The following is a 24,753-nucleotide window of genomic DNA, read 5'->3' as shown; positions in this document are numbered from 1 at the left end:
GGTGTGTTCCTCTTTGGGTTGATTCTGTGTGGTACTTTCTGTGTTTCCAGGACTTGGGTGACTGTTCCCTTTCCCAAATTGGGGAAGTTTTTGGTTATTAATGTCCCCCCAAATTTTCTCAGGTCCTCTGTCTCTCTCTTCTCTTCTGGGACCCCTGTAATATGAATATTAGAGTGTTTCATGTTGTCCCAGAGTGCTCTTAGACTATCCTCATTTCTTTTTATTCTTTTTTCTGTTTTCTGTTCTGAAGTAGTGATTTCCACTAATCTGCCTTCTAGCTCAGTGATCTGTTCTTCTGCCTCATTTAGTCTATTCTTGGTTCCTTCTAGTGTGTTATTCATTTCAGTGATTTTATTCTTCAACTCTGTTTAGGTATTCTTTATATTTTCCAACTCTTTGCTAAAAACTTCACTCTGTGCATCTATATTCCTCTTGCATTCTCTGAACATCTTGGCCATCTACTTTAAACTGTTTCTCAGATAAATCGCCTGTCTCCTCATCACTTATTTCTTCTTCTGGGATTTTAGCTTGTACCTTGGCCTGGCAGATATTCCTCTGCCACTTCATATCATCTGTCTTTCTACATGTTTGTGGGTTCCTTCCACAGGCTTTGGGATTATTGTTTTATTATTTCTGGACTCTGCCCCTGGTGGATGAGGCTGGACTGGAGGCTTATGCAGGTTTCCTGGCAGGAGGAGCCAGTGCCTGCCCACTGCTGGGTGAAGCTTGGTCCTGGACCTCTAGCGGGTAGGGCTGTGTCTAGAGGCCTTTGTGACTTAGGAAGTCTGCTGATGGGTGGGGCTGTGTTCCCACCCTGTACGTTGTTTGACCTTAGGCTGTCCTACAGGCTGCTGGGTGGGGCTGGGTCTTGGTGCTAATGATCCAATCAAGATGTCAGCCTCCAGGAAAGCTCATGTAGATTAACAGTCCTGGAATGTCCGCCACTAGCTTTTATGTCCCCTGAGTGAGCTGCAGCCGTCTTCCACGTCCCCAGGAGACCCTCCAAATCCAGCAGGCAGGTCTGGCCCAGGTTCCTATGAAATCACTGCCTCTGTCCTTGGACCTGGTGCACATGAGTTTCCATGTACACTTCTCAAGTGAATGGAGTCTCTGTTTTCCCCAGTCCCATGGGGCTCCCAGAGCCAAGCCCCCCAGCCTTCAAAACCAGATGTCCTTGGGTCTCCTTCTCTTCCCAATGCTGGGACCCAAGCTGGGGATCCTGACGTGGGGCTTAGAGCTCTCACTCCTGTGGGAGGGCCTCGGCAGCTTAACTATTCTTCAACTTATGAGTCGCCCACCTGGGGGGTATGGGGCCCAGTTATATCGTGAGCACACCCCTCCTACAGTCCTGCTGTGGTTCCCTCTTTATGTTTCCAGTTGCAAAAGATCTTTTTTGCTAGGTTCCAGTCTGTTTTTCGATGGTTGTTTAGCATTCAGTTGTGGTTTTGTTGTAGTCACGAGGAGAGGCAAGCTTGTGGTCCTACCACTCCTCCATCTTGACTGGAACTCCTTGTGTACAGTTTTCTTGGCTGAGTAGTGATGGGGAAATAAGCAGTGTTACTCCTGTGGTTTTGAGCCTCAGTCCCTGGGCCTCTGCTAGCCAGCTCAGCCCCACAGACCGCCCTCCTTGCTGTCAGACCAGAAACAGCTCAGTTATCAGTGTGCTGAAAATAAAAATCGTGTGCATCTTCAATTTTGAGGGGGCGGGCTGCTTTTTGCATAGTCTTTTTTTTTTTTTTTTAACTACAAGAAAGAATTTTTTTTAAAGAAAATGTGTTCAAGCTGTTTAGTTATCATATGATTTTAATTTCTTATTTCATGCAGAAAATGGGAAAGCTTAAAATTGGATGTATTCAAGTGGAAAAAATGTTTTAATTCAGATTTTATTTATAGTTTTACAGTCTGAAACTGTCTTGGTTGAGTATTGTCTAAGTCCTTATGAGATTCTAAACCATATTCATCACTTCTAGATATCACATTCTGAAAAGAACCAGGGTAAATCTCAGGTTTTTTAAAACAAAGCAACAACAACAAAAAATTGAATGGTAGCCTTATAATTTCAAACCTGTGATTTGTTTCTTTGAAAATTAACTGGTTGCTTTCAGAATTTAACATGATTTTCATTTTGGTCTCCTGAATTACAAACCAGGTGTTATTTTTAATTTTTGGTGACAAATGAAATCCTTGTCAAAATATTTTAATAAGATGTATCTTTTTTTCAGTATCTTAAATAGTGAAGATGAAGAAATATTCAATAATGAAGAGCATGGATATGCATCCAAAAAAAGGAAAAAGGACCATTTTAGAAATGACACAAATACTCAATGTAAGATCATCTTCATTAATAATTTTATGATATTTCACTTGTTAAGGATGCTGGTGCCTGGAGTGCTTTGACATCAGTGCTGATGCAGGTATGTGAGTAGCAGCACCATGTCCATTGCTTCCCGCTGGCTTAGTGGTCAGGCTTTCACAGCTCAGCCATTTAGTTGAGTAAATAGTAAGATTTGCAGCAGCAAAACAAAAGACAGCAAAACCCATAAAACAGCCTCTGTGTCTGAATGTGGAATAGCCATCCTGAATTCCGGTCAGTTTGCCCCAAAGCTGTGATGTGGAACCTGAGGTGTCTTGACTTTGGACTTTGGTGCAGGAGATGCTGCTGATTTGGAGCAGCAGGTGGAGGTGGTCAGCACTGGAAGCTGTGCAGGATGGGTCCGGGGGTGGGGAACAGGGGCTCCGAAAGGCCCTGTGCTACTGGGAACATGTTAGTGAATTCCATCGTGGGCCTTGGAGGGTCCCATGGGGGATGGAGTCACAGTCTTCAAAGCTTTGGGGGTTTTTTTGTTAATTGAAGTATAGTCAGTTTGCAAGGTTGTGTCAATTTCTGGTGTACAGCACATTGCTTCTGTCATACATGAATATACATATATTCACTTTCATATTCTTTTTCACCATGAGCTACTACAAGATATCACATATAGTACCCTGTGCTATACAGTATAAACTTGTTTATCTATTTTGTATATATCACTCAGTATCTGCAAATCTCGAACTCCCAATTTATCCCTTCCCACCCCCTTGCCCCTGATAACCATAGTTTGTTTTCTATGTCTGTGAGTCTGTTTCTGTTTTATATATGTTCATTTGTCTTTTTTTTAAATTAGATTCCACATATGAGTGATATCATATGGTATTTGTCTTTCTCCTTCTGGCTTACTTCACTTAGAATGACATTCTCCAGGGCCATCCATGTTGCTGCAAATGGCATTATTTTATTATTTTTTATGGCTGAGTAGTATTCCGTTGCATAAATATACCACAACTTCTTTATCCAGTCATCTGTCAATGGACATTTAGGTTGTTCCCATGTCTAAGGTAGTGTAAATAGTGCTGCTGTGAACATTGGGGTGCAGGTGTCTTTGGATTAAGGTTCCCTTTGAATATATGCTTGAAAGTGGGATTGCTGGATCATATGGTAAGTCTATTTTTATTCTTTTGAGGAATCTCCATACTGTTTTCCACAATGGCTGCACCACATTGCATTCCCACCAATGGTGTAGGAGGGTTCCCTTTTCTCCACACCCTCTCCAGCATTTATTGTTTGTGGACTTTTGAATGATGGCCATTCTGGCTGGTGTGAGGTGATACCTCATTGTAGTTTTGATTCACATTTCTCTGATAATTAGTGATATTGAGCACTTTTTCATGTGCCTGTTGGCCATTCGTGTGTCTTCATTGGAGAGTTGCTTGTTTAGGCCTTCAGCCCATTTTTAGATTGGGTTGTTTGTATTTTTCTTATTAAGTTGTATGAGCTGTTTGTATATTCTGGAAATCAAGCCCCTGTCAGTCTCATCTTTTGCAAATATTTTCTCCCTTTCTGTAGGTGGTTGTTCTGTTTTGCTTATGGTTTCCTTTGCTGTGCAAAAGCTTGTAAGTTTAATTAGGTCCCATTTGTCTATTTTTGCTTTTATTTCATTTGCTTAGGTAGACTGCCCTAGGAGAACATTGCTGAGATGTATGTGAGATAATGTTTTGCCTATGTTTTCTTCTAGGAGATTTATTGTGACTTGTCTTATATTTAAGTTTTTAAGCCATTTTGAGTTTATTTTTGTGTATGGTGTAAGGGAGTGTTCTAGCTTCATTGATTTACATGCTGCTGTCCAGTTTTCCCAACACGACTTGCTGAAGAGATTGTCTTTTCTCCATTGTATATCCTTGCTTCCCTTGTCAAAGATTAGTTAACCATAGGTCTGTGGCTTTATTTCTGGGCTCTGTCTTCTGTTCCATTGATCCATGTGTCTGTTTTTAATGCCTATACCACACTGTTTTGATTACTGTAGCTCTGTAGTATTGTCTGAAGTCTAGGAGGGTTATTCCTCCAGCTTCATCCTTTTTCTTTCATATTGCTTTGGCAATTCTGGGTCTTTTATGATTCCATACAAATTTTAGGATTATTTGTTCTAATTCTGTGAAAAATGTCCTGGGTAATTTGATAGAGATTGCATTAAATCTGTTGATTGCCTTGGGTAGTATGGGCATTTTAACAGTATTAATTCTTCCAATCCAGGAACATGGGATATCTTTCCGTTTTTTAAAGTCTTCTTTAATTTCCTTAATCAATGTTTTGTAGTTGTCCGTGTGTAAGTCTTTCACCTCCTATGTTAGATTTATTCCTACTACTTTGGGTGCAATTTTAAAAGGGATTGTTTCTGTACTTTCTTTTCCTGTTGATTCATTGTTAGTGTAAAGAAACGCAACTGATTTTTGTACATTAATCTTGTATCCTGCCACCATGCCAAATTCTTTTATTAGCTCTAGTTAGTATTTGTGTGGAGGTTTTGGGGTTTCCTATATATAGTATCATGTCATCTGCATATAGTGACAGTTTTACCTCTTTTTTCCCAATTTGGATCCCCTTTATTTCTTTTTCTTCCCTGATTACTGAGGCTAGGACTTTCAAGACTCTGTTGAATAGGAGTGGTGAGAGTGGACAACTTTGTCTTGTCCCAGATTTTAGTGGGAAGGCTTTCAGCTTTTCACTGTTGAGTACTATGCTGGCTGTAGGTTTGTCATATTTGGCTTTTATTATGTTGAGATATGTTCCCTTTATACCCACTTTGGTAAAGTTTTTTATCATAAATGGGTGTTGAATTTTATCCAGTGTTTTTTGTGCATCTATTGAGATGATCATGTGATTTTTGTCCTTTTCTCTTGTTGATGTCATGTATCACATTGATTGATTTGTGTGTGTTGGACCACCCCTGTGTCCCTGGGATGAACCCAAATTGATCATGGTGTATGATCTTTTTTATGTGCTACTGGATTCTGTTTGTTAATATTTTGTTGAGGATTTTGGCATCTATGTTCATCAGTGATATTGGCCTGTAATTTCCATTTTGGGGGGAGTGTCTTTTTCTGGGTTTGGTATCAGGATGATGGTGACTACATAGAATGAGTTTGGGAGTACTCCTCCTTTTTGGTCTTCTGAAAGAGTTTGAGAATGATCGGTATGAGTTCTTTGTATGTTTGATAGAATTCCCCAGTGAAGCCATGCGGTCCTGGACTTTTGTTCACAGGGAAGTTTTTTATTGCTAATTCTATTTCATTTCTAGTGATCGGTTTGTCCAAGTTGTCAGTTTCTTCTTGATTCAGTCTTGGTGGACTGTATGTTTCCAGAAACGTGTCCATTTCTTCTAGGTTGTCCATTTTGCTTCCATATAGTTGTTCATAGTATCCTCATATGCTGTTTTGTATTTCTGTGGTATTGGTTGTAATTTCTCCATTTTCCTTTCTTATGTTGCTTATTTGTGCTCTCTCTTTTCTCTTCTTGGTGAGGTTGGCCAGAGGTTTGTCGATTTTGTTTACTCTTTCAAAAAACCAGCTCTTGGTTTGATTGATTTTTTTCTATTGTTTTTTAATCTCTATTTTATTTATTTCCTCCCTGATCTTTATTATTTCCTTCCTTCTGCTGACTTCTGGTTTTGCTTGCTTTTCTTTTTCTCATTCTTTTAGCTGGTAGGTTAGATTGTTTATTTAAGATTGTTCTTTTTTGAGGGAGGCCTGTATCGCTATGAACTTCCCTCTTAGGACTGCTTTTGCTGCATCCCATAGATTTTGTGTGGTTGTGGAAGCTTTGGGATTTGAGTAACATGGAAAAATGTATTTAAATGGAATACCATGGACAGGCAATAAAGGAGGAAATTTTATTAGGGTGTATACAAAATGCATGTTTATAGCTACATATGTTTTGATAGGACTGTAGTCACAGTTCACTCTTTTCTTCTGAGTTACTAAGACTTGGTTCTGTCGTATCATTTCTCATGTAAAAATGTTTCAGCACCTTTAAAAAGATGCTGTTCTGTTAGGAAACAAAGCAGTTCTGTTTACATTTAGCCAAGTAAAGACATCTCTTATCCATACAATGTCAGATAATTTTTTTAGCATGTGCAGCTACTGAAGTTCTTTAAACTCTTCATTTTGTAATGATTTAACAGATTTTTAAAATAAAGTTAATTTTTATTCTAGGTTTTTATCGTGAAAAATGGATCTATGTCCATAAAGAAAGCACAAGAGAAGTAAGTATTCTGTTATAAATAAGAGTATATTTTGTATTATTTTTCTTGAATATGTGATGTCACATTAAATTATTTCTTTTGCAGTATTGAATCTCTATTCACATTCTGGCAGGTGAAAGCATGTGAGTGTCTTTAAGACAGTGATTTGTGTGTGTGCATAGTGTATGTCAGGGCCCCTGGTACAAATCTAAATCAGCAGAGGGCTATTTCAGAACAAGTGTGGATCCCCAGGTACTTTGATGTTTTCTCCCACTGTCCCCCCCAAGCTGTTCATAGTGAGCCTCTGGGACTGATGGGGATGTGTCCTGGCTCTCCTGTGTTTTGAGAGGGTGAGGACATTTGTAGACCCCTCATTTATTTTGTACATTAGCTAAGGTGAGTTAGTAATTAAACTGGAATCTGCAGAGAGCAGTTTGAGCCCTACCCCTACCTTCTTTTGCAAACAGTCTGTTCACCTCAACTCTGCATGTTTCTTTTTTCTCTGCTTGGTATCTGGGGAGGCTTGTTTCCTTCTGTAGTCTGAGAAAAACATTTGCCTTATTTTGCAGCAATTGGGGAAAATAATTTAGGGGGCATATATTACTTTAGCATAAGTTAACGTGTTCCAGAAGTGTTAATGATGTGTGTTTTGAAACCAGCCCAGCTTTCTAGAAGCTTGAGGGCTAGATTCGAGACAGAATTTATTTGACCTCTTTGGTGATGGTTAATACTGTTAAATGAATGTGAAACCACTCCGATCCTTAAGATACACTCCAGGGCACCGTTGGAAGGTATTGGGTGGAATCTAACCTAATCTGAACTTAGGAAAGACTGTTAGATACTTTACTGTGGGAATTACCACACTGACCAAAGGACGGAGATCCAGGTGAGGCTGGCTCAGGAAACAGAAGGGCACCTTCCTGCGAGTGTGCAGGGGTGTTTTTTGGATCCTGGGGATGGGGCACAGGCAGGCGCAGGAAGGGGTTCCCCCACTCTCACCACCACCTTATGCCTTTAGTCTTCTCAGTTGCTGCAGGCCAGCTGTCTACTGCTTTGTTCCCGTGGCCAACCCCAGATGGGACAGCCCCTGAGGTGGATGCTGTCATGTGGCTCAAATGTGCAATTTTAAGTTCCCCCTAAGAAGAGGCTGTGGTGAGATGGTGGCTGCCTGGAAGGAATCTGTTACACTAGCATTTAGAATTCTGTTCACTGAGAAGAGAAGAATTATCAGCTGGGACTGATTTCAGATTATGATCTGTGTCTAATTACTTCCTTCACAGCTCACAGGAAGATATTTTGCACAGAGTAGGTATTCAGTTAACACACATATTGAATGTTTTAAATAAATGTACGTTGTTGACTTGTGGCACATTGGGACTATTGTTGGGATCTGGGTGCAGAACCAGATCAGCCATCTTAGTCTGAGACTACGGTGCTCCTGCTCCAGCCGCCCTCTGGACCCCCTCCTGTGTCAATTTGAAATGTGAGGCAAATCTGTCTCGTGTTTTCTGTGACTGTTCCCCACTCTCTGTCCCGACAACTCTGAGGTGAATATCTGTGTTCTGAGTATTTCAGATACAGAAGATAGGGTTTAAAATGTCTCCTGCAACCTGAGGTACACATCTGTACCAATCAGTAGAGTATAGGACATATCGTTGAGGGAGAACATCTGAAATAGAACGGCAGTGCTTCTGGTCCTGAAAGACAGTTACTCATGTCACCCTTGTGGCCTTTGCCTCTTGGACCTGTGGGCCTAATTACTGGCTTCTCAGGTTTTGGGTTCCCAGCCTGGACACTGACCACCACTACTTCCATCGCCCCAGCCCTCTCCACCCAAATGCTGGTTTTCAGAACCTCCCCCCAACCCCACCCGCTCAGCTGCCCCTTGACCCTGATCCTGTGAGGCTGGGCTGGGCCGGGCTGGGCCAGGCCAGGCTGGGCCTGCGGGCACATGTGACTCCCTGCAGAGGACTTGAACGTGTCCACATGTCTGTCCGTAGCAGGTGCTTCTTCACAATAGCCATGCCTTTGAGTATGTATTTGTAGTTGTACAGCCAGAACACATCCAGTTATTCTATGATTTTAGGGTTAATGTCACCTTCCCCCACACACATCCCAACAAAACAAATCAACAAGACATTTAATAACTATTTTTGTCGTTATATCAACAGTGGTGTAAAAATGCCAGTGCATGGGATCCGGATTATACATAAATGACTTAAATTTAGTATTGCTTTATTTTTACTCTCATCTAAATATGGAATAAATAAAAAACTAACATCCTTTGCCAAAATTAAAAAAAAAATCATACAGACTGGTTGACATTAACTGTTAGTTCATTTTGACTCATTGACTCATTCAGCGAATTTTAAGTATTGTGTATCTGTTTTTTCCAGAGACACGGCTATTGTACCTTGGGGGAAGCCTTTAATCGCTTAGACTTCTCCAGTGCGATCCAGGACACCCGAAGGTTCAATTATGTGGTCAGAGTGAGTGTTTTATTTCAAAGCCACTTGGTGATGCTTTTGAGTGGCTGGGTTTTGGAGGCTGAGTGTAAAATATTTAAGATGCTTTTGGCAGCTGAGTAAGGTTGTGCTTGTTCGCGGGTAGGAAACCCCCAGGGAGCGTGTCTGGAGGAAGCGTGGTCCTGAGGCTTCTCGGCGGGTGCTGGGGCACCTCCCCACGCTTTCCTCCTGAGGTTTCACTGAGCCCCACGTGCAACCTGGAACCTTCAGAGATAGAGAGGAGATCGGAGTTTTTCCTGGGATTCATTACCCGGTTGTTACATGTGCATTTTCTGCTTTGTTCTTCACAGAGTATGAGCCCTCCTTAGCAGAGGAACAGTGGGCTAAGAGAAAAAAGGAAATTCATACAAAATAGAACTCCACAGAAGCTTCACTGTGTTAATGACATGTTTTAGAAGAGATTTTAATTCCTAGCCTACATCCAGGAAAGAAAGGGTCTTACCATATATTCCACGTGTGGTTTACTCTTATTTGCACAAAGATGAATCACCCTGTGACTTTCTCACCTTCCTATTCCTGTGGGCAGAGTAAGTGATGGTCAGGAAGCTGTTAATTTGAGGTTTTTAATGGTGCTATGAGACTTTGGGAGGATTTTCCTTGTAATGGCTCCTAGGCATTTGGAAGTGTTACCAGAAGGATAAGAAGTTGGGGAGTTAAGTGACTTTAAGCTTGAGTGGATTATTCCTGTTTGATTTGGCCCCAGAGTTTGCCAGGGGACTGACGTGACCAGCACCTGGGGCTCCTTTGGGGCCGTGGGCTCCCCGGCAGCCTCGCCAGGCTGGGGCTGTGTTGAGGCCGAGTCCCATCGTGGGTTTCTGTGTTCTCACCCTGAGTTCTCACCAGACGGGGTTTCTGCCAGTTACCTCTTCTCTCCATAGTGGAACCGGGATTCAACTCCACTTTGTGGAAATATCGAGATTGAGTAGAGGGAAGGTGTGTCTGTTGACACATAAGAAAGTTGCAGAGTCTCTATTTTAGGGATGTAATGTTTTCTTTTTGTAGAACAAGGTTTGGTGGTCATATAGTTCTTCCACCTCCTTCCTTGTTTTTAGTTGTCAGATTTGAAGAGGTATGTAAAATCTCTACGATATTTGTTTCTAACAAATTTTCATTAAGTTTCCAACAGATTTTGCTTTCTATATCTCACTGAAAGGAGGCCAGAGACATATAAAGCAAAATCTGTTGGAAACTTAACGGGTGTGTGGTCACCTGAGAGTCATACCACTGAGCTTCCCTGCAGCAGCAGAGGAGAGGGGACAGTGCTCCGGCTGAGGAGCCCCTTCCCCACCAGGGACCCTGCCTCACTCAGAGCAGGTTAACAAAGAAGGAACGTGACCAGCTTTGAGAGCAGCACACCACTGGGAGGTGAGGAGCCCAGGAGGCAGGACGGCATGCAGACCAGACAGGTGTCAGGGTGGACATCACACTAGGGCCAAGGGCAGGTCTGTGCATCTCAGATGAGAGGCCAGAGGGGACAAGGCTGCGAAGCCCCCGCCCCCCGCAGGAGAAGCTGGGCTGAGAGGGGCCCGAGGGCAGGCCCAGGACCCAGGACGGGATGGCAGGCAGGAAGAGGGGGTCTGAGGACTGGTGGGGGGACCCAGTTGTGAGGATGGTCGGGTATGTGGCCAGCTTGTGACTGGTCTTCACAGGAGATGGCGCAGCCGTGGGGCTGGGCAGACCTGGAGCCCATGCAGGACCACCTTCCCGGTCACCTCCTGCAGATGGAGTGCAGACACGCGTCTGTCCCGGGGGAGGGGCCGGGCCTGCATCCCTGCTGAGGGGACCTCACCCTGACTCTCTCTCCAGCTGCTGCAGCTGATCGCCAAGTCCCAGCTGACCTCGCTGAGTGGTGTGGCCCAGAAAAATTACTTCCACATTCTGGACAAAATCGTTCAGAAGGGTAAGTGGTGACTGATACTTTTAATCATCTAAATCTTAGTTAGGAATTTGGTGCAAGGAGATTGGATCTTTCTATCATTTTACCCAGTGTTATGGTGTCAAATACTGTGCTAGTGTCACTGCTGTTTCCTTCCAAGGTGCTTTTGCGCACACAGGGGTGTATTACAATGACAAAGGGTAACTAGTCCCTGAGCTTTAAGAAGACACCTTACTGTCCCTGGTTAACAGTCACAGTCCGCCTTCACTATGTAGTGTTCCCATAATTATTAGCAAGTCGTGACTTTGTTGCTTAGGCGCAAGTGCGCCTGTAATTCTCTTTTTAATTTCATGTTTGTCTTGGTTTGTTAGTGGCCATAATAAATGAAACTGAGTTTATGCATATTATGCTGTTTTAAATATCAATTCTTTACAATGGAACACTACTCAGCCAGAAAAACAGTAACGCCATTTGCAGCAACATGGAGGGACCTGGAGATGGTCATTCTGAGTGATGTAAGCGAAAGAGAAAGAAAAATGCTCAATGATATCACTCATATGTGGTATCTTAAAAAAAAAAAAAAGACAAATGAACTACTATTTATACCTTAGATGATTGATTTCTTGAATACATGTAAGCACATCTGAAGGTCCTTTATGATTGGATTACTGCATTCTGTTGATTCTTCTTTTGTGCTTCACTTTATTCCTTTGATAACTATGTAAGTTTAAAAAGCTTAAGCTCTAAACTGTTCTTAGAAACAATGAACAGAACATATATGTAAACTAAAAAAATGATGTGCAGTGTATTGTATATATGTATTTACATGCCATGTATTGTATATGTGCTGTCAGATTTTAACAATTTTACCTAATAAAACTGAAAAATGAAAAAAAGTACAGTAATATTAAAAAAAAATTACAAATAAAATTAAAACTAGATTTCTGATTAAGTTCACTCAAAAAATAAATTTTACAATACAAATTCTGTTTACAAACCAAACACAGATTCACAGACACAGAAAATGAACTATGGTTACCAAAGGTGAAAGGGGGAGAGGGATAAATTAGGGGTTGAGGGTTAACAGGGTTTACACATTACCGTATGAAAAATAGATAAACCAGGACTTACTGTATAGCACAGGAAACTGCGCTCAGTTTCTTACAATAACATATAATGGAAAAGAATCTGGAAAAATATATATACGTATGTATATGTATAACTGAATCACTTTGCTGTACACCTGAAACTAACATTGTAAATCAACTACACTTCAATAAAAAAAATTTTAAATATATTTTAAAGGTATTACAGAATTAAGCACAAAATCATGAGACTACCAGAAAAAACAAAAAACAAAAACTAACAAATACCAATCCTTCATGACACGTACCAAAGAAAACAGAGACTACTGACAGTTTCAAAGGTAAAACCGTAGAGTCAACCAAAAAGACTAGCAGACAATATTTTAAAGTTTTTTTAATCTCATCATATTTGTGATACCTCAAAAATGATGCCACTGTAGGGTTACAGTGAAATTATGTCATTTTTATTTTGGTAAAATATACATAAAATTTACCATCTTAACTATTTTTAAGTATACAGTTCAGTGCAATAAAATACATTCACACTGTTGTGCAGCTGTCTCCACCACCATCTCCACAACTCTTCATCTTGCAAAACTGACACTCTGTCTCTGTTAAACACTGATTCCCCACCCGTCCTCCAGCCCCGGCACCTCCGCCTGCTTTCTGTCGCTATGAATTTGACTGTTCTAAGGACCTCACATAAGGAGCATCAAACAATAGTTATCCATTTGTGACTGGTTATTTCACTTACATAAAGTCTTCGGGGTTCACCTGGGGGTAGCACATATCAGCTTCCTTCCTTTTTAAGGCTGAGTAATTCTCCACTGTGTGTAAAGCACAGTTTATTTGTGTTGTCTGTTGATGGACCCTTGGGTTACAAAAGCACCTCGCTTCGAGCAGCGATAGTGACCAGTGTGTGGTTCTGTTTCTGTTTCTCCCAGTTCTCAGTGACCACCAAAACCCTCGCCTAATCAAAGATCTCCTCCAAGACCTAAGCTCTACCCTTTGCATTCTGATCAGAGGAGTGGGGAAGTCTGTTCTGGTGGGAAATATCAACATTTGGATTTGCCGACTAGAAACTGTTCTCAGCTGGCAGCAGCAGCTACAGAATCTTCAGATGACTAAGGTGTGAATCTTCTGGCCCGAAAGTGGTTACACTCTGTGCTGTGTTATCAGGGTCATTGCTGCTTCTCGGTGTGTGTGAAAAGCTGTTAGAGCTTTTTGAAAGAATTTTTTCCTTACATCTCAAAAGAGTGCATTAAACTGTTGTAAGATGAATTCAGACCAGAAGGTCCTTTCATGGCCTACAGTCATCAGTGGGAAGAGAGCAGGGATGGTAATTAGAAGAGATGCTGTGGGTGATGAAGTCATTACCTTCACAGGAAGTTAGGGGTTTGAGGCCAGAATGACGTTTGACAAGTTAAGGCTCAGTTGTGTTGCAGTGACTGCGTTCATCTGGCTGGTACTTCTGGAGGGTTCATGTTTCCCACCTCGTCTTGTACGTTGTGTGTGTGTGTCGTTCAGAGGGGACTTGCAGATCACGCCAGTTGCTTTCATGTTTTCTGTTTATTATGGTAACTAGTTTCAACAAGAAAAACATTGACACCATTGACTAAGAGGTGTTTCATTTATCTCTGGTGCTGAACAAGAGAAAGAGTTAAATGGAATATGTGGCCTAGAGTGTAAGTCATCTACAAATTGCACCCTCGGTCGGGCCAAGGTCCCTTTGTCACTGCACTCGAGGCTCCACATGAAGGTGGTGGTTTTCAAAGGTGACTTAGCTTTGGGCCACGTATTTGCCATTGAAATAAAGGATTTACAAAGAGCAGGGATCCCTAGTTCAGCTCTAAGGGGTGACCTGACAGTCAGGTCTATGCGGCCCTAATGTGAGGTCGGCCAGAGCGCTGCCCTCCTGTCATCCCTGTCCTGGGAGATCCGTCTGCAAGACATGTTCCCGGGGAGCCTGTCTGTCGAGGCCTGGACAGACATGGCCACCACCCATGTGGCTGATGCAAGTCGTGATGCCACGTCAGGAGGGGTGCTTGTCAGGGAAGGTCCCGGCGGGGCCAGCTGCTGTGCGTTATTCAGACGGGAGTGGGGGGAGGTGGGCGCACACATCCCGAGGCGGGAGGAGGAGGAAGACGTGGGACCTGACGGGGCTGCCTGGTGCTGTCGCAGACTGAGTGTTTGTTCCCTCCCAGCATGTGAGTGGCGGCCTGACACTCAGCGACCTCCCGGTGCACATGCTCAACAACATCCTGTACAGGCTCTCGGATGGCTGGGACATCGTCACTCTGGGGCAGGTGACCCCAACGCTGGCCGTTCTCAGTGAGGACCGGCGGCTGTGGAAGAAGCTCTGCCAATACCACTTCGCCGAGAAGCAGGTGAGTGTGGGGCCGGGACGAGCTGCTCAGGGATAGTATTTCTCAGGAAGAAGCAGAATTGACAAAAATCACTGTGCTCAGGCTTATTTTTCATGTTCAGAAAAGCCATGATTCTAAAAACAGCCCAGAACAGAGCAGAAGGAGAGTGAGTTCTCACTCTGTCGAGGGCAGGCCCCTGTCTTCCCCCATGATGCCTCTCCTGGGGCTGCGTGTGGCCCACTGGTGCTGCCCTGGGCTGCCCCCAGCCCTCCAGGACCAGTACCAGCCATGGGACTGGGGATGGGGCATGCACTTCATGTTTCATGCAGAAAATTCTTATGCACATAGAGAATCAGCTGCTGATTCTGAACAGGATTTTGTTTGTCTAGTTTTGTAGACATTTGATCCTTTCAGAAAAAGGTCACATCGAATGGAAGTTGATGTATTTTGCACTTCAGAAATACTACCCAACTAAGGAGCAGTACGGAGACACATTACATTTTTGTCGGCACTGCAGCATTCTCTTTTGGAAGGTAAGAATTTTAAATATGTTGTTGGATTTTGAGGATTAAAATTTGGAGAAACAAATTGTTTGTCTATATTTTCAGTGTAATGCAAAAAAAAAAAAAGGAAAGTTGTATTTGTGATAAGAAATTTACTGATGTATCACCAATTACTGGGGCAGGGGAACACGAACACGGAGGTAAAACACACAGCTTGTGGTTGGAACTGGATGTGGGGCCACCTCTGTCCCCTTGGATGATGGTAGTGTGTTGGGGACTGTCCCCGAGGGTGTGGCTCCAGGCTCCCTGCAGCGCTCAGTTCCATCCTCTTCTGGAAACAGGGAAGGCACCCACCAGGTGTTGTCCACACTCTCCTCAGCCTCCACTGTCAGGACCCCAGCTCCATCCCTGGAGCAGAGGTGAGGCCCACAAAGGCATCCAGGCTTCTAGTGTATTGGACCCAAATTTAGCAAGTGCGGTTCTCAGCAGGGACTGAGCCGCAGAGGCGCGTCCCCTGCCATCTCCATGTCAGAATTCGTCAGCCTCCCCAGCCCTGCCCTGGTTCCCTTCACTCTTCTGTCCAGACTCATCTCCGATGAAAACAGGTCTCAGGTTGGGGAGCTTCTGCGCCTCCTCCTAGTAGAACCTGTCTCCTCAGCACGTTAACACTGTCTTGCCCTGGAGTGCACTTCCATGGTTTGCCTTGAGTTTGTGGGGGAAATGGTGAAACTGGCAGGGTGGCTGTGGGGCCCTGAGCCTGCCTGGCCGGCACCACAGCTGTTTATTTCTTTGGATTTTCATTTATCTGTAAATTGCTGGAAAAGAAATGACTTCTTTACATTTTTTTTCATTTCGGATTATATTTATGGTAGTATGGCTTTTTTTTGAGTTATGGCCTGTGGTCCAGGGGTGAGAGTGTCCATGTTTTAATAGAGCTTTACTTACCGTGCAGAAGGTGAGCAGCGTCCTGATGCCTCCATGTACGAATAGCAGGAGGTTATGTTAGTTCTGATTTATTGTTTTATGTTTTAGTGTGACTTCTTTCTTGAAACTAAAAGAGGAAATGCCGTCTGTGGTTGCAGTATTTGTTTTTGTTCCTCGGGAGCAGGGACAGCTCCCGCTTCTCCTGGCCTGGGTGCCAGGCACGTGCTGCAGGGACTCGGGGAACGTCTGACGGGCTGGGGCGTCAGGAGTCGGTCAGTTGGTGGGGACCACAGCACACAGAGGAGAGCTCGTATTTTGTGCCCTTTCTCCCAGTCCAGGGACGGAAACACACACGCAGGCAGGTGCCAGCGGTCGAGTGTGTGGGGTCCCTGGTGCTAATGGAAACCGTGAGGACGTCTTCAGGGATGAGTCAGAGCACATGAGGCGCCCTGGTTCCCACTCCGAATCAATAAGCTCCTCCCAAGGGTTTCCGCTCTTCTCCTGAGCAGACTGTTCTGTCCTAAAGAAATACCAGGAGCAGCAGTGTTTCAGGGGACAACATTACTCCTGGGACAGAAGTCTTCAGCCTGGCATGTGAGATGTTTTTCTAAGTACAGTGTTTGGGAGGGTTGGAGCCCTGTGTCCTGAGCAGTGAATGAGGGAGCAGACACTCTCCTTAGTTTCTGTGTCGCTGGTGTGAGGCCGTGCTGTGGGGGTGTTGAGGAGCATGAAAGTTCTGCGTTGTTAAAAATAGAGAGGGTATGTTTTAGCTTTCCAAAAGAATTTGCTTGCAGTTTCTTCTATTTATGAAAATTTAAAACCAGTCTTTCAGTTCTGAAATGTTCATCACCTGGGCCGTGGCTTCCCCGAGCCATGGGCCCCCAGGACTGGCTAGGTCCGGTTGCCTGGTCACGTCGCACTTTTTCTCCATAGGCTGCTCCAGGAGACGCAGTTACAGCCAACACCATTTCTGAATCTGTGTGAAAGTTCAGAAATAGATGCGTCTCTAGCTCTGGCGTAACCTGCTTCCGAGGCTGGCGCCTGAGGAACCCCTCTGCTCTGCACACCAGCCACTGGGCTGTCCTGGGTCTCACAGGCCTCCTGTGGGGTGGACCCTTCTCGAGGAGGTGCTCAGGGAGTGGCACCTGCTGGAGTTTCTCTCCGTCTTTGGCCTGATGGGGAGACTCCAGCAACTTCAACCCCCTCGAGTGTCAGTGGGGCCTGCGGTCTGGCCAACGCATCATCTTGGGCACATGGACCCTCTGACAGGTGGCCCCCCAGCCTCTTGTCTGCCCCCAGGTCTTGTCTATTGAGGCTTCACTCTGTTGGAGGCTGGGTGCCTTAGTGGAAGGCCGAGCGTGGACGGTCACCAAGTTCTCCTTCCTCCCCCCGTCCTCCAGCCGAGTGTGTCTGCTTCTCAACTTGATGAAACTCCAGTTGAAACTGGGTGTCGGGTGGTGGGAAGCTGGTGGAATGAGTCCAGTTCAAGGCCAGGACTCAGGACCCGGTGTCCCTGTTGTCCCTGCATGTCCACTGCCAGAAGCGTGTGCACACATCAGGTGTGGACACGGGGCTGCGGCGAGGGTGAGGGAGGCCATGGAGTGGCTAGTCCATTCACCTTGAGCAGGACGGGTGACGTGAGAGCAGCAGGCAGGGGCCTATCTCGTGTTGCAAACGGGCGAGCAAAAGGGGAGCCTGGCCGCCGGGCCCGAGGCTCAGGTGGAGTCCATTTCCCACACTCTGGCGGAGCTGACCCTCAGATGTTAAAGAGGGAGCGAGTGACCCTCCAGGAAGCGTGCTCTGACGCGTTCATTGTCAGCTGAAGGTGGGGACGGCGGCCAGGCTGCGTGTTTTCAGGGCACAGTCAGGTGGCGCTTTAGCTCCGTGGCCTCATTGTCGTCAGAGACTCTGAAGCGGAGACATGAATCCGTGTGCTCAGACGGCCTCCTGTATGTCCTTCGTGGTACTTTCACTGCTCAGACTTAACTCCCTGATGATTCTAGATGCTTCCATAAATACTGCTGTCAAACCGAAGTCCTGAGAACAGCCTGCCTCTTCCTGACCCTGTTTTCCCTTTTTTCCTCCCCCACTGCACTCCTTCCTGGCCCTTTCTCCACGCCTCCAAGGACCGCCGCCTTGCTTTATTACTCGAGGTACCTCCTGCTTTGCCGTGTGCTGTGCTTGTCCCCGGAGGCCAGTCCCCTTTGCCACCACAGGGTTCCCATGAGCTGCCGTGTAGGCCGGCCTGTGGGGCGGAGGCCCAGCTGGGGGGAGGTGGTGGACCTGGCTGTAAGAACCTCGCTCAGGTGGACGGATGGCACCGCAGGTCTCTCCCGCCTCCTCACAGGCCTTAGGCTGCTGTGTCTGTCTGTTTTCCACACATGATCTGTTCTGTGAGATGTGGTGCTGGGCCTGCAGGTGGGCAGGGGTGGACCCTGACCCACAGTGGGCATGGGTAGAGCAGGGCGAGGACCAGGGCAGAACTGTGGGCTTCAGGGCCCCCCGTCTCACACCTGCTGGAGCAGGGATTCCTGCGGGAAGCCTCCCCCGCAGAGAAGCTGCATGGCTGGATTAGTTTCCATGATTCTCATGGGTTACTGTCCACATACGTTTGCGGGGGTGGGGCCTGGGGTCCATTTAAACAAACAGCTGGTGACGTCTGAGCCACTGTCTTCCCTCCACAAAGATGCATCTGTGGTAATGCCTGCCCTCCTCCCGCAGGACTCGGGGCACCCCTGCACGGCCGCCGACCCTGACAGCTGCTTCACACCCGTGTCCCCGCAGCACTTCATTGACCTCTTCAAGTTTTAAGAGCAGCGTCACCCCGCCGTGGCCGCTGGTGCAGGCACTGGAGAGGACGGGGAAGGCTGTGGGGAAGAGTCCCTGGCATGTGGGGCAGGAGTGCACTGCTGTGTGCCCATCTTTGAAAGGCATCAGGCATGCCCAGCAAAATCATTCCTACTTCCTTCTTTAAGAAATTCTTTTCTGCTAATAAGCACATTAAAATTTGCAACTTTGCATATTTGTGAATGTGGTTCAAAAAAGATTCTATACTTTCAGCACATTTCTGTGCTGAATTAACACTAACAGCCCATAATATGCTTCTAAACTGTTAAATGATAGTTTCTCGATTTTGTAGTAATTGGGGGTAGATACAGAGCATTGATTCTTGTAAGGACACTGCACAGAATATTTATTTTTCCTAAGATGTATTTTAACTGTATTGATTGTATCCAGATGAACCCTCCCTGATGCAGAAGGAACCTGGGGAGATGTGTTTGGTGGTGGGCTGTGGTCCTGGGCTCACAGCAGACACTGCAGGGATGGCCCTGCTCTCTGCTGACCCTGGGGTCTCAACCCAGTCAGAACAGCCCAGTGCAGCCTCACTTCACTGCTCTAAAACCACTTTTATAGGCAAAGTAATAAATCATGTTTACTGATTTTAACTTTGTCATTTTGCATCTTAACTGAAAAAAGTAGCATTAATGATTTTATTTTTGATTTTTTTATATAAGCATATAAAAGAAAACAAAACTCATGCATAACCCTGCCACCCAGAAATGGAGCAGTGGCCCTGGCAGCTGCAGGGGAGACTGAATAGGGTCAGGACCCGAGCAAGATCATTTCTGCCTCCTTCAGAGCACGTGCAAATGTGCAGTTTTACAAATTTACATAAAGGTTCTGTATTTTCAGCACCACGTTCTATGCTGAACTGACACTAACAGCCAAGAATATGCTTCATTGTCAAACAATAGGTTCTGTGTGTGTGTGTGTGTGTGTGTGTGTGTCTGAGTGAAGGCTTGAACCATAAGCACTGAATATACTGTTTTCATTTAATAACTACCCTTTTTTCAAAAGCATGAAAATATGGTTTTTATTAGATAGATGGTATCACACAGATGGAACAGTGCCTGTCATTTTGTGATAAGTACCACGGTACATGTGCTTTTGTGCATCTGATTGTCTCCGTAAGATAAGCGAGAAGCAGAATGCAGGAGAAGCATCCAGTATTTGTTAAGGGTATTTCCAGACCACTGGCAGGATGGACACTGTCACCTTTCTTCCCTGAAGGTGGGCACAAGAAGATGGCTGTGAGGTTGGACCTAATGTGTGTTCTCTGCCTGTTTTACTTTTGGGGTGTTGGTTTTTTGGTATTAATTTCTCCTTAACAGGCATTAACCTACTGAAGTTGACTTCTTTTCTCCAAATAATGTTCACAGTCTTGGGAGAGGAGTCCAGCTGTCCCACGGGCAACAGATGCGCTGGGAGCCAGCGCTGCACACGGGCAGGTGAGTGAGGCCGGGTGGCGCTGGTAGCTGGTGTGGGTGCTGATAGAATGAGGGAGGGACAGCGCCCGAGCCCGGACCAGCCATTCACAGGAGCTCCGACAGCAGCACCAAGCAGGAAGAGAAACAAGAGGAACGAACGGTCCTGAGCTGTGCGTTCACATGGGGCTTATGAGGGCGGGGCGGTCAGGGGGCCTGCCTGACAAGGGCTGCACAGGCGTTGCCACCTTGATGTGTGCGGACCAGGGCAGGGCCGGCTCTCAGGACAACAGGGAGCGGGCCTCAGGCTCTGCCCAGAGCCACCCCGAAGGCACCGCCACATCTCCTTCCGCCTTTCGAGGTAGAAAAAGGCCCTCGTCTCAGCTGGGTGTGCGTCGGGAGCCACAGTGGGTTCTGCAGGTTCAGGGGCTGCTCTGGACTCTTACAGCATCTGTGTTGTGTGTGTTTGCTGCCCAGGGCCATCCGTGGAGAACCGTCTCTTCTCGAGGGACAGTGTGGAAGGATCTGTGTAACTTGCTTGTAAAAGCTTTTAGAATCATATACAAACAAAATGCTGACGTGAGATGTTTGTACACTGACTTTATATCCCACAGCTGTGCTGAAGTCACTAAATCTAGTGGTATTTCTGTAGGTTCCTTAGGAGGAGACACACACATCATGTCGTCTGCACACAAAGGTGGTTGCTGTTTCTGTTCCTTGCCAGCTTTCCTGCCAGGCCCTCCTGTGCACGGTGAGGCAGTGCACATGTGTCCTGTATGTTCGTGATCCTAGGACGCTCTCGGCCTTCACCCATGAGGGTGGTGCTAACTGGGCATTTCCATGGATGCCCTCATCAGGGTGAGGTGTTCCCTTCCAGTCCTGCCTTGTTGAGGTTTTTCTCTTTTATCATGAAAGTGTTGGATTTTGAGATGTGCTTTTTCTGCAGCTACTGAGTTGGTCTTGTGATTGACTTTTGTATGTCAAACCAACCCTGCCTGCCCAGACCCATGTCCCATGTGGCTTCTGCACACCGTTGGTGGGTTTAGTTTACTGGGTTTTACTGAGTTTTCACCAGAGAGATGAATCTGTGCTTTTCTGGTGACGTCTTTGGTTTTGGCATCAGGGTGAACAGTCTCATAGGACGGGCTCGCCTTGGGAGGGTCCCCACCCCTGCTGTCTTTAGGAAGTTTGTGGACGATTGGTGCAGGCCCTCCTTTAAACATTAGGGTAATACACGGGAGACTGAACTTCCTGAGTGAAACTTTCGTTTTCATTGTAGTCGTGTCCCCCTTTTGGAAAGTCCTTTGCCTTTAACAGGATAAGCACTTCTGTCCGAGTGAACATGGGCCCTGGTTAAAGCTCTTTTGCTTCATTATGGGGCCTGACCTGGTGGTTAATGGCTGTAAGCTTAACCTGTGCTGCTGTGCCCAGAGTTACAGAAGGACATGCTGTCCTCTGGAACTGCAGTTCTCAAGGCAGATGATATCTTGGCTCATGACATTATTTCCTTCACTAACCATGTGAGGAGACGCACAGCCCTACTCCCTCACTCCCACCTGTATCCCAAGCGAGCGCAGCATCAGCACGCCCCACCCCCACCCCACTGTGAGATGCCCAGGGTCTGCAGACCTGGGAGGGGCCCTGGGACCTGCCAACACCCAGCGTCACACTCTTTCTCAGCCTGCCTCCCTGCTCCGTCCTCTGTCGTTCCTACAGAGGGAGCAGGCCCTCACTTTCAGGAAGCAGTGGGGTCCCTGTGACTGAGCTCAGTGTCTCCCAGAATCCTGGCTGGGACGGTGCCGTGTGCACCTGAAGAGAGGCTGCGCCAGCCCGTCCTGACCGGAGCTGTGGCCAGTGCAGTGGGCCCTCCCCTCCAGCAGGGGCACCTGCGGCTCACCCCCGTGTGTGGGCGGGGTCCTTGCTGTCCGGCTACTCCGTGGGCTCATGCGTGTCTCAGGCGTGACCTTTCGGAGGGCTGTTGCCCCTCCCTCACCCCCTCACTTCCCACTGACTCAGTCCCCCAGCGAGAACGCAGTGCTCAGAGCACAGCCAGCCCAGGACGGGCCGCGGCTTTCACCCGCCGCCTGGCTTCTCTGCCTCGCGCTCAGGGCGGTGAGCTCCTCAGCACACACCGTCGTTCCTCCTGCTCAAGACCTTCCGAGCCATACGAGAGAGACACCCCGACTGTGCTGTTTGGATGAAATTTGCACAGATGAATGCAAGTAGCTTTTTACTGTTTAATCTACATAGAAAATTCAGATGTCACTTAATTTTAATTATGGTAAAATACACATAAAATTTACCATCCTAACCATGTTTCAGTGAATTCTTCAGTAGTGTTAAGCTCATTTGTATTGCTGTGCAAAGATCACCACCATCATCTCCAGAATACTTCTCATCTTTGCAGACTGAACTTGTCCCCCATGAACACCTTGATCGCCACGTCCCCCAAATCTAGGCGACACCTGTGTTTCCTCAGGGGCACCTGATCCACAGTGGGCGATCAGCATGTTACACACTCACTCCCTGCCCTCCTCCTGCATCCCTAGGCCCCCGTCTTCTCTGTCTCGGTGGATCTGACTCCTGTAGACGCATGTGTACCTGGAACCATACGGCATCTCCTTCCCGCCCGTGGTAGCGTGGGTCAGGACCGCCTTCCCTCACAAGCTGCGAGGTGCTCCGCCGTGGACCAGGCTAAGCTCATCCCTCATCTGTGGATGCACTTGAGTTGCTTTCACCTTTTGGCTGCTGTGAACGTGGTCTACAAATCTCTCTTCTACAAAATGATTTTCTTTCCTTTGGGTTCATACCTGGAAGTGGACTTGCTGGATCGCGTGGTAATTGTATGTTTAATATTTTCAGGAACTGCCACTTTTTCACAGTGGCGGCACCATTTTACATTCCTGCCAGCAGTGTGCAAGGGTTCAATTTCTCTGCATCCTCACGAGCACGGACTTTGTGGAGGTTTTTGGTTTGGTGGTCATCCGGATGGTGATGTGACATCTCACTGTGGCTGTGAGCTGTGTCTCCCTGGGGAAGAGTGAGGTTTAAGCAGCTTCCTGTGCCTGTTGGCCATTTGTGGGTCTCACTTGGGGGAAATGTCTATTCAAGTCCAATTTAAGTCGCGTTTTATGTGTTTCTGTTAAATATAGAAGGAACCGCTACAGCTCTGGGTGTGTGTTACCTCATCAGACACGATTTGAAAACGACTCCTCGCCTTCCCGAGGCTGCGTTCCGCTCTGCTGGCAGTGCCCTCTTACGCACAGGGCTCGCACCTGGATGTGGGCCGAGGCCTGTGCCTCCTGGTCACACCCAGGCACTCACGGGCAAGTCCAGTGCCTTGAGCTTCCACCCTGCTTCCTCTAAGCCTTTTATAATCGTAGCTGTTAGGTCTTTGATCTGTTTTGAGTTAGTTTTTGCATCTGGGGTAAGGAAGGGCCCAACCTCATTCTCTTGCGTGAGGATGTCTGGTTTTCCCCTGGTTCACAGGTGTGCAGGTGAGCTGACACCAGACCATGCATCGGACCAGTAGCTGATGTTCCAGGTGGGCTCAGATGGGGAAGCAGATGAGGCACCTTCTATTTCTGGTGATTTGATGCACCCTCGGGGCTGCAGTCAGGGAGGGGTCCAGCTCTGGGTAGCTGCCCAGTGACTTCCCTATGGGCCCCAACCAAGTGTGGGTTTGGGGTCACTGTGCCATGTGCTTGGCCCGGACAAACAGCTCCCCAGGCCGTGGAAGGGGTCGCCTGCCCATCCCACGGTTGCTGTCCATGCTGCACCTGTGACCCCCGGGGCCAGGGGCACCAGCCTGGCTTTTGCCGGCCCACATGGGTTCTGCACACTGGTTAAATTGGAGCTGTGCGCTCCTGCTGGATCTGGTTGCTCGCCGGCCTGGGCCTCCCTGAAGCTTCGCTGTAATTAAAGTGACCCTGCCCCTCTCCCCCACCCACGGGGAGGTTAGAGGAGGCAGGTCACCAGAGAGCCTATCTGTCCGGCCTAACCACCAATGTCAGATCCTGGTGTGGCCTGGTTTCAGCTCACTTGGACACCCGTGAACAGGGGCAGCGGTGGCCCCACCACCCACCCTCGCTGAGCACGAGCCAGCAGGCTCCCTGGGTCCCTCGTGGTGCGCGGGTGCCCTCGCCGCACGCCAGCCACTCGCCTGTCCTCTGTTGAAGCACTTCCCGTTCTAAACTCGGGGTTTTCTCAGGAAGTCAGATTGGCTCCTCACCTGGGATGTTTTTCCCACTGGAGTTTCCACTTTGGGAACCAAAATGCAGGAACTCAGATGATGGCGTCCTTCCTTCATCTGCACGTAGTCTCACTGCCAAGTCCCGTTGGACCTGGGCAGCTGGACGAGCTGCAGTGGCTGTCCCTCTAGGCCATGTCCAGTCTCGGGCAGACTCGGGCTGGTCTCGTCTGTGCCGGGTGAGACGTGCCCCGGGCCACTCTCACCTCGGATGGTGGTGGCCCACTTCCTGCAGCACTGGCCGGGGCCGCACCGCCAGCCCAGGGCACAGACATGGGGCCAGCACCCACCTTCCTGTGTGGCCCATCCTCGTGCGAACACGACGGAGCTGCTGGACAAGGACTCGCGCTGTTTGCCATGAGGGTGGTCTGCGGGCTCCTCTGCCTTATTTCCAGCACATTCCAGG

At 47.1% G+C, this 24,753-nt stretch overlaps 2 protein-coding genes across 9 annotated transcripts in view; one reads left to right on the top strand and one right to left on the bottom strand.

Moving 5' to 3' along the window:
* FBXO25 (F-box protein 25) overlaps positions 1-19,279 on the top strand; it is a 30,057-nt gene extending 10,778 nt beyond the window's left edge. For 3 of the 8 annotated variants that reach the window (XM_064477629.1, XM_031440401.2, XM_064477628.1), the window contains 9 exons: positions 2,223-2,326; positions 6,526-6,575; positions 8,951-9,043; positions 10,886-10,979; positions 12,985-13,169; positions 14,245-14,427; positions 14,796-14,939; positions 17,960-17,986; positions 18,555-19,279. In XM_064477629.1, coding sequence (XP_064333699.1) covers positions 2,223-2,326; positions 6,526-6,575; positions 8,951-9,043; positions 10,886-10,979; positions 12,985-13,169; positions 14,245-14,427; positions 14,796-14,939; positions 17,960-17,986; positions 18,555-18,644 — 970 coding nt within the window. In that variant the 3' untranslated portion in view covers positions 18,645-19,279. The remainder of the gene's footprint in view (positions 1-2,222; positions 2,327-6,525; positions 6,576-8,950; positions 9,044-10,885; positions 10,980-12,984; positions 13,170-14,244; positions 14,428-14,795; positions 14,940-17,959; positions 17,987-18,554) is intronic. The other 5 variants (XM_064477631.1, XM_064477630.1, XM_031440405.2 and 2 more) reach the window with 4 other exon arrangements.
* The window catches only part of TDRP (testis development related protein), a 44,513-nt gene continuing 38,589 nt past the window's right edge, over positions 18,830-24,753 (bottom strand). The window contains exon 5 of the transcript XR_004132871.2: positions 18,830-24,731. The gene's annotated coding sequence lies outside the window, so the exon portion shown is untranslated. The remainder of the gene's footprint in view (positions 24,732-24,753) is intronic.

This window comes from Camelus dromedarius, chromosome 22 (assembly GCF_036321535.1).
Source record: "Camelus dromedarius isolate mCamDro1 chromosome 22, mCamDro1.pat, whole genome shotgun sequence".
Lineage (NCBI taxonomy): Eukaryota > Metazoa > Chordata > Mammalia > Artiodactyla > Camelidae > Camelus > Camelus dromedarius.
Note: the sequence above shows the minus strand (reverse complement) of the source record. Positions and strands in the feature narration are given on the sequence as shown.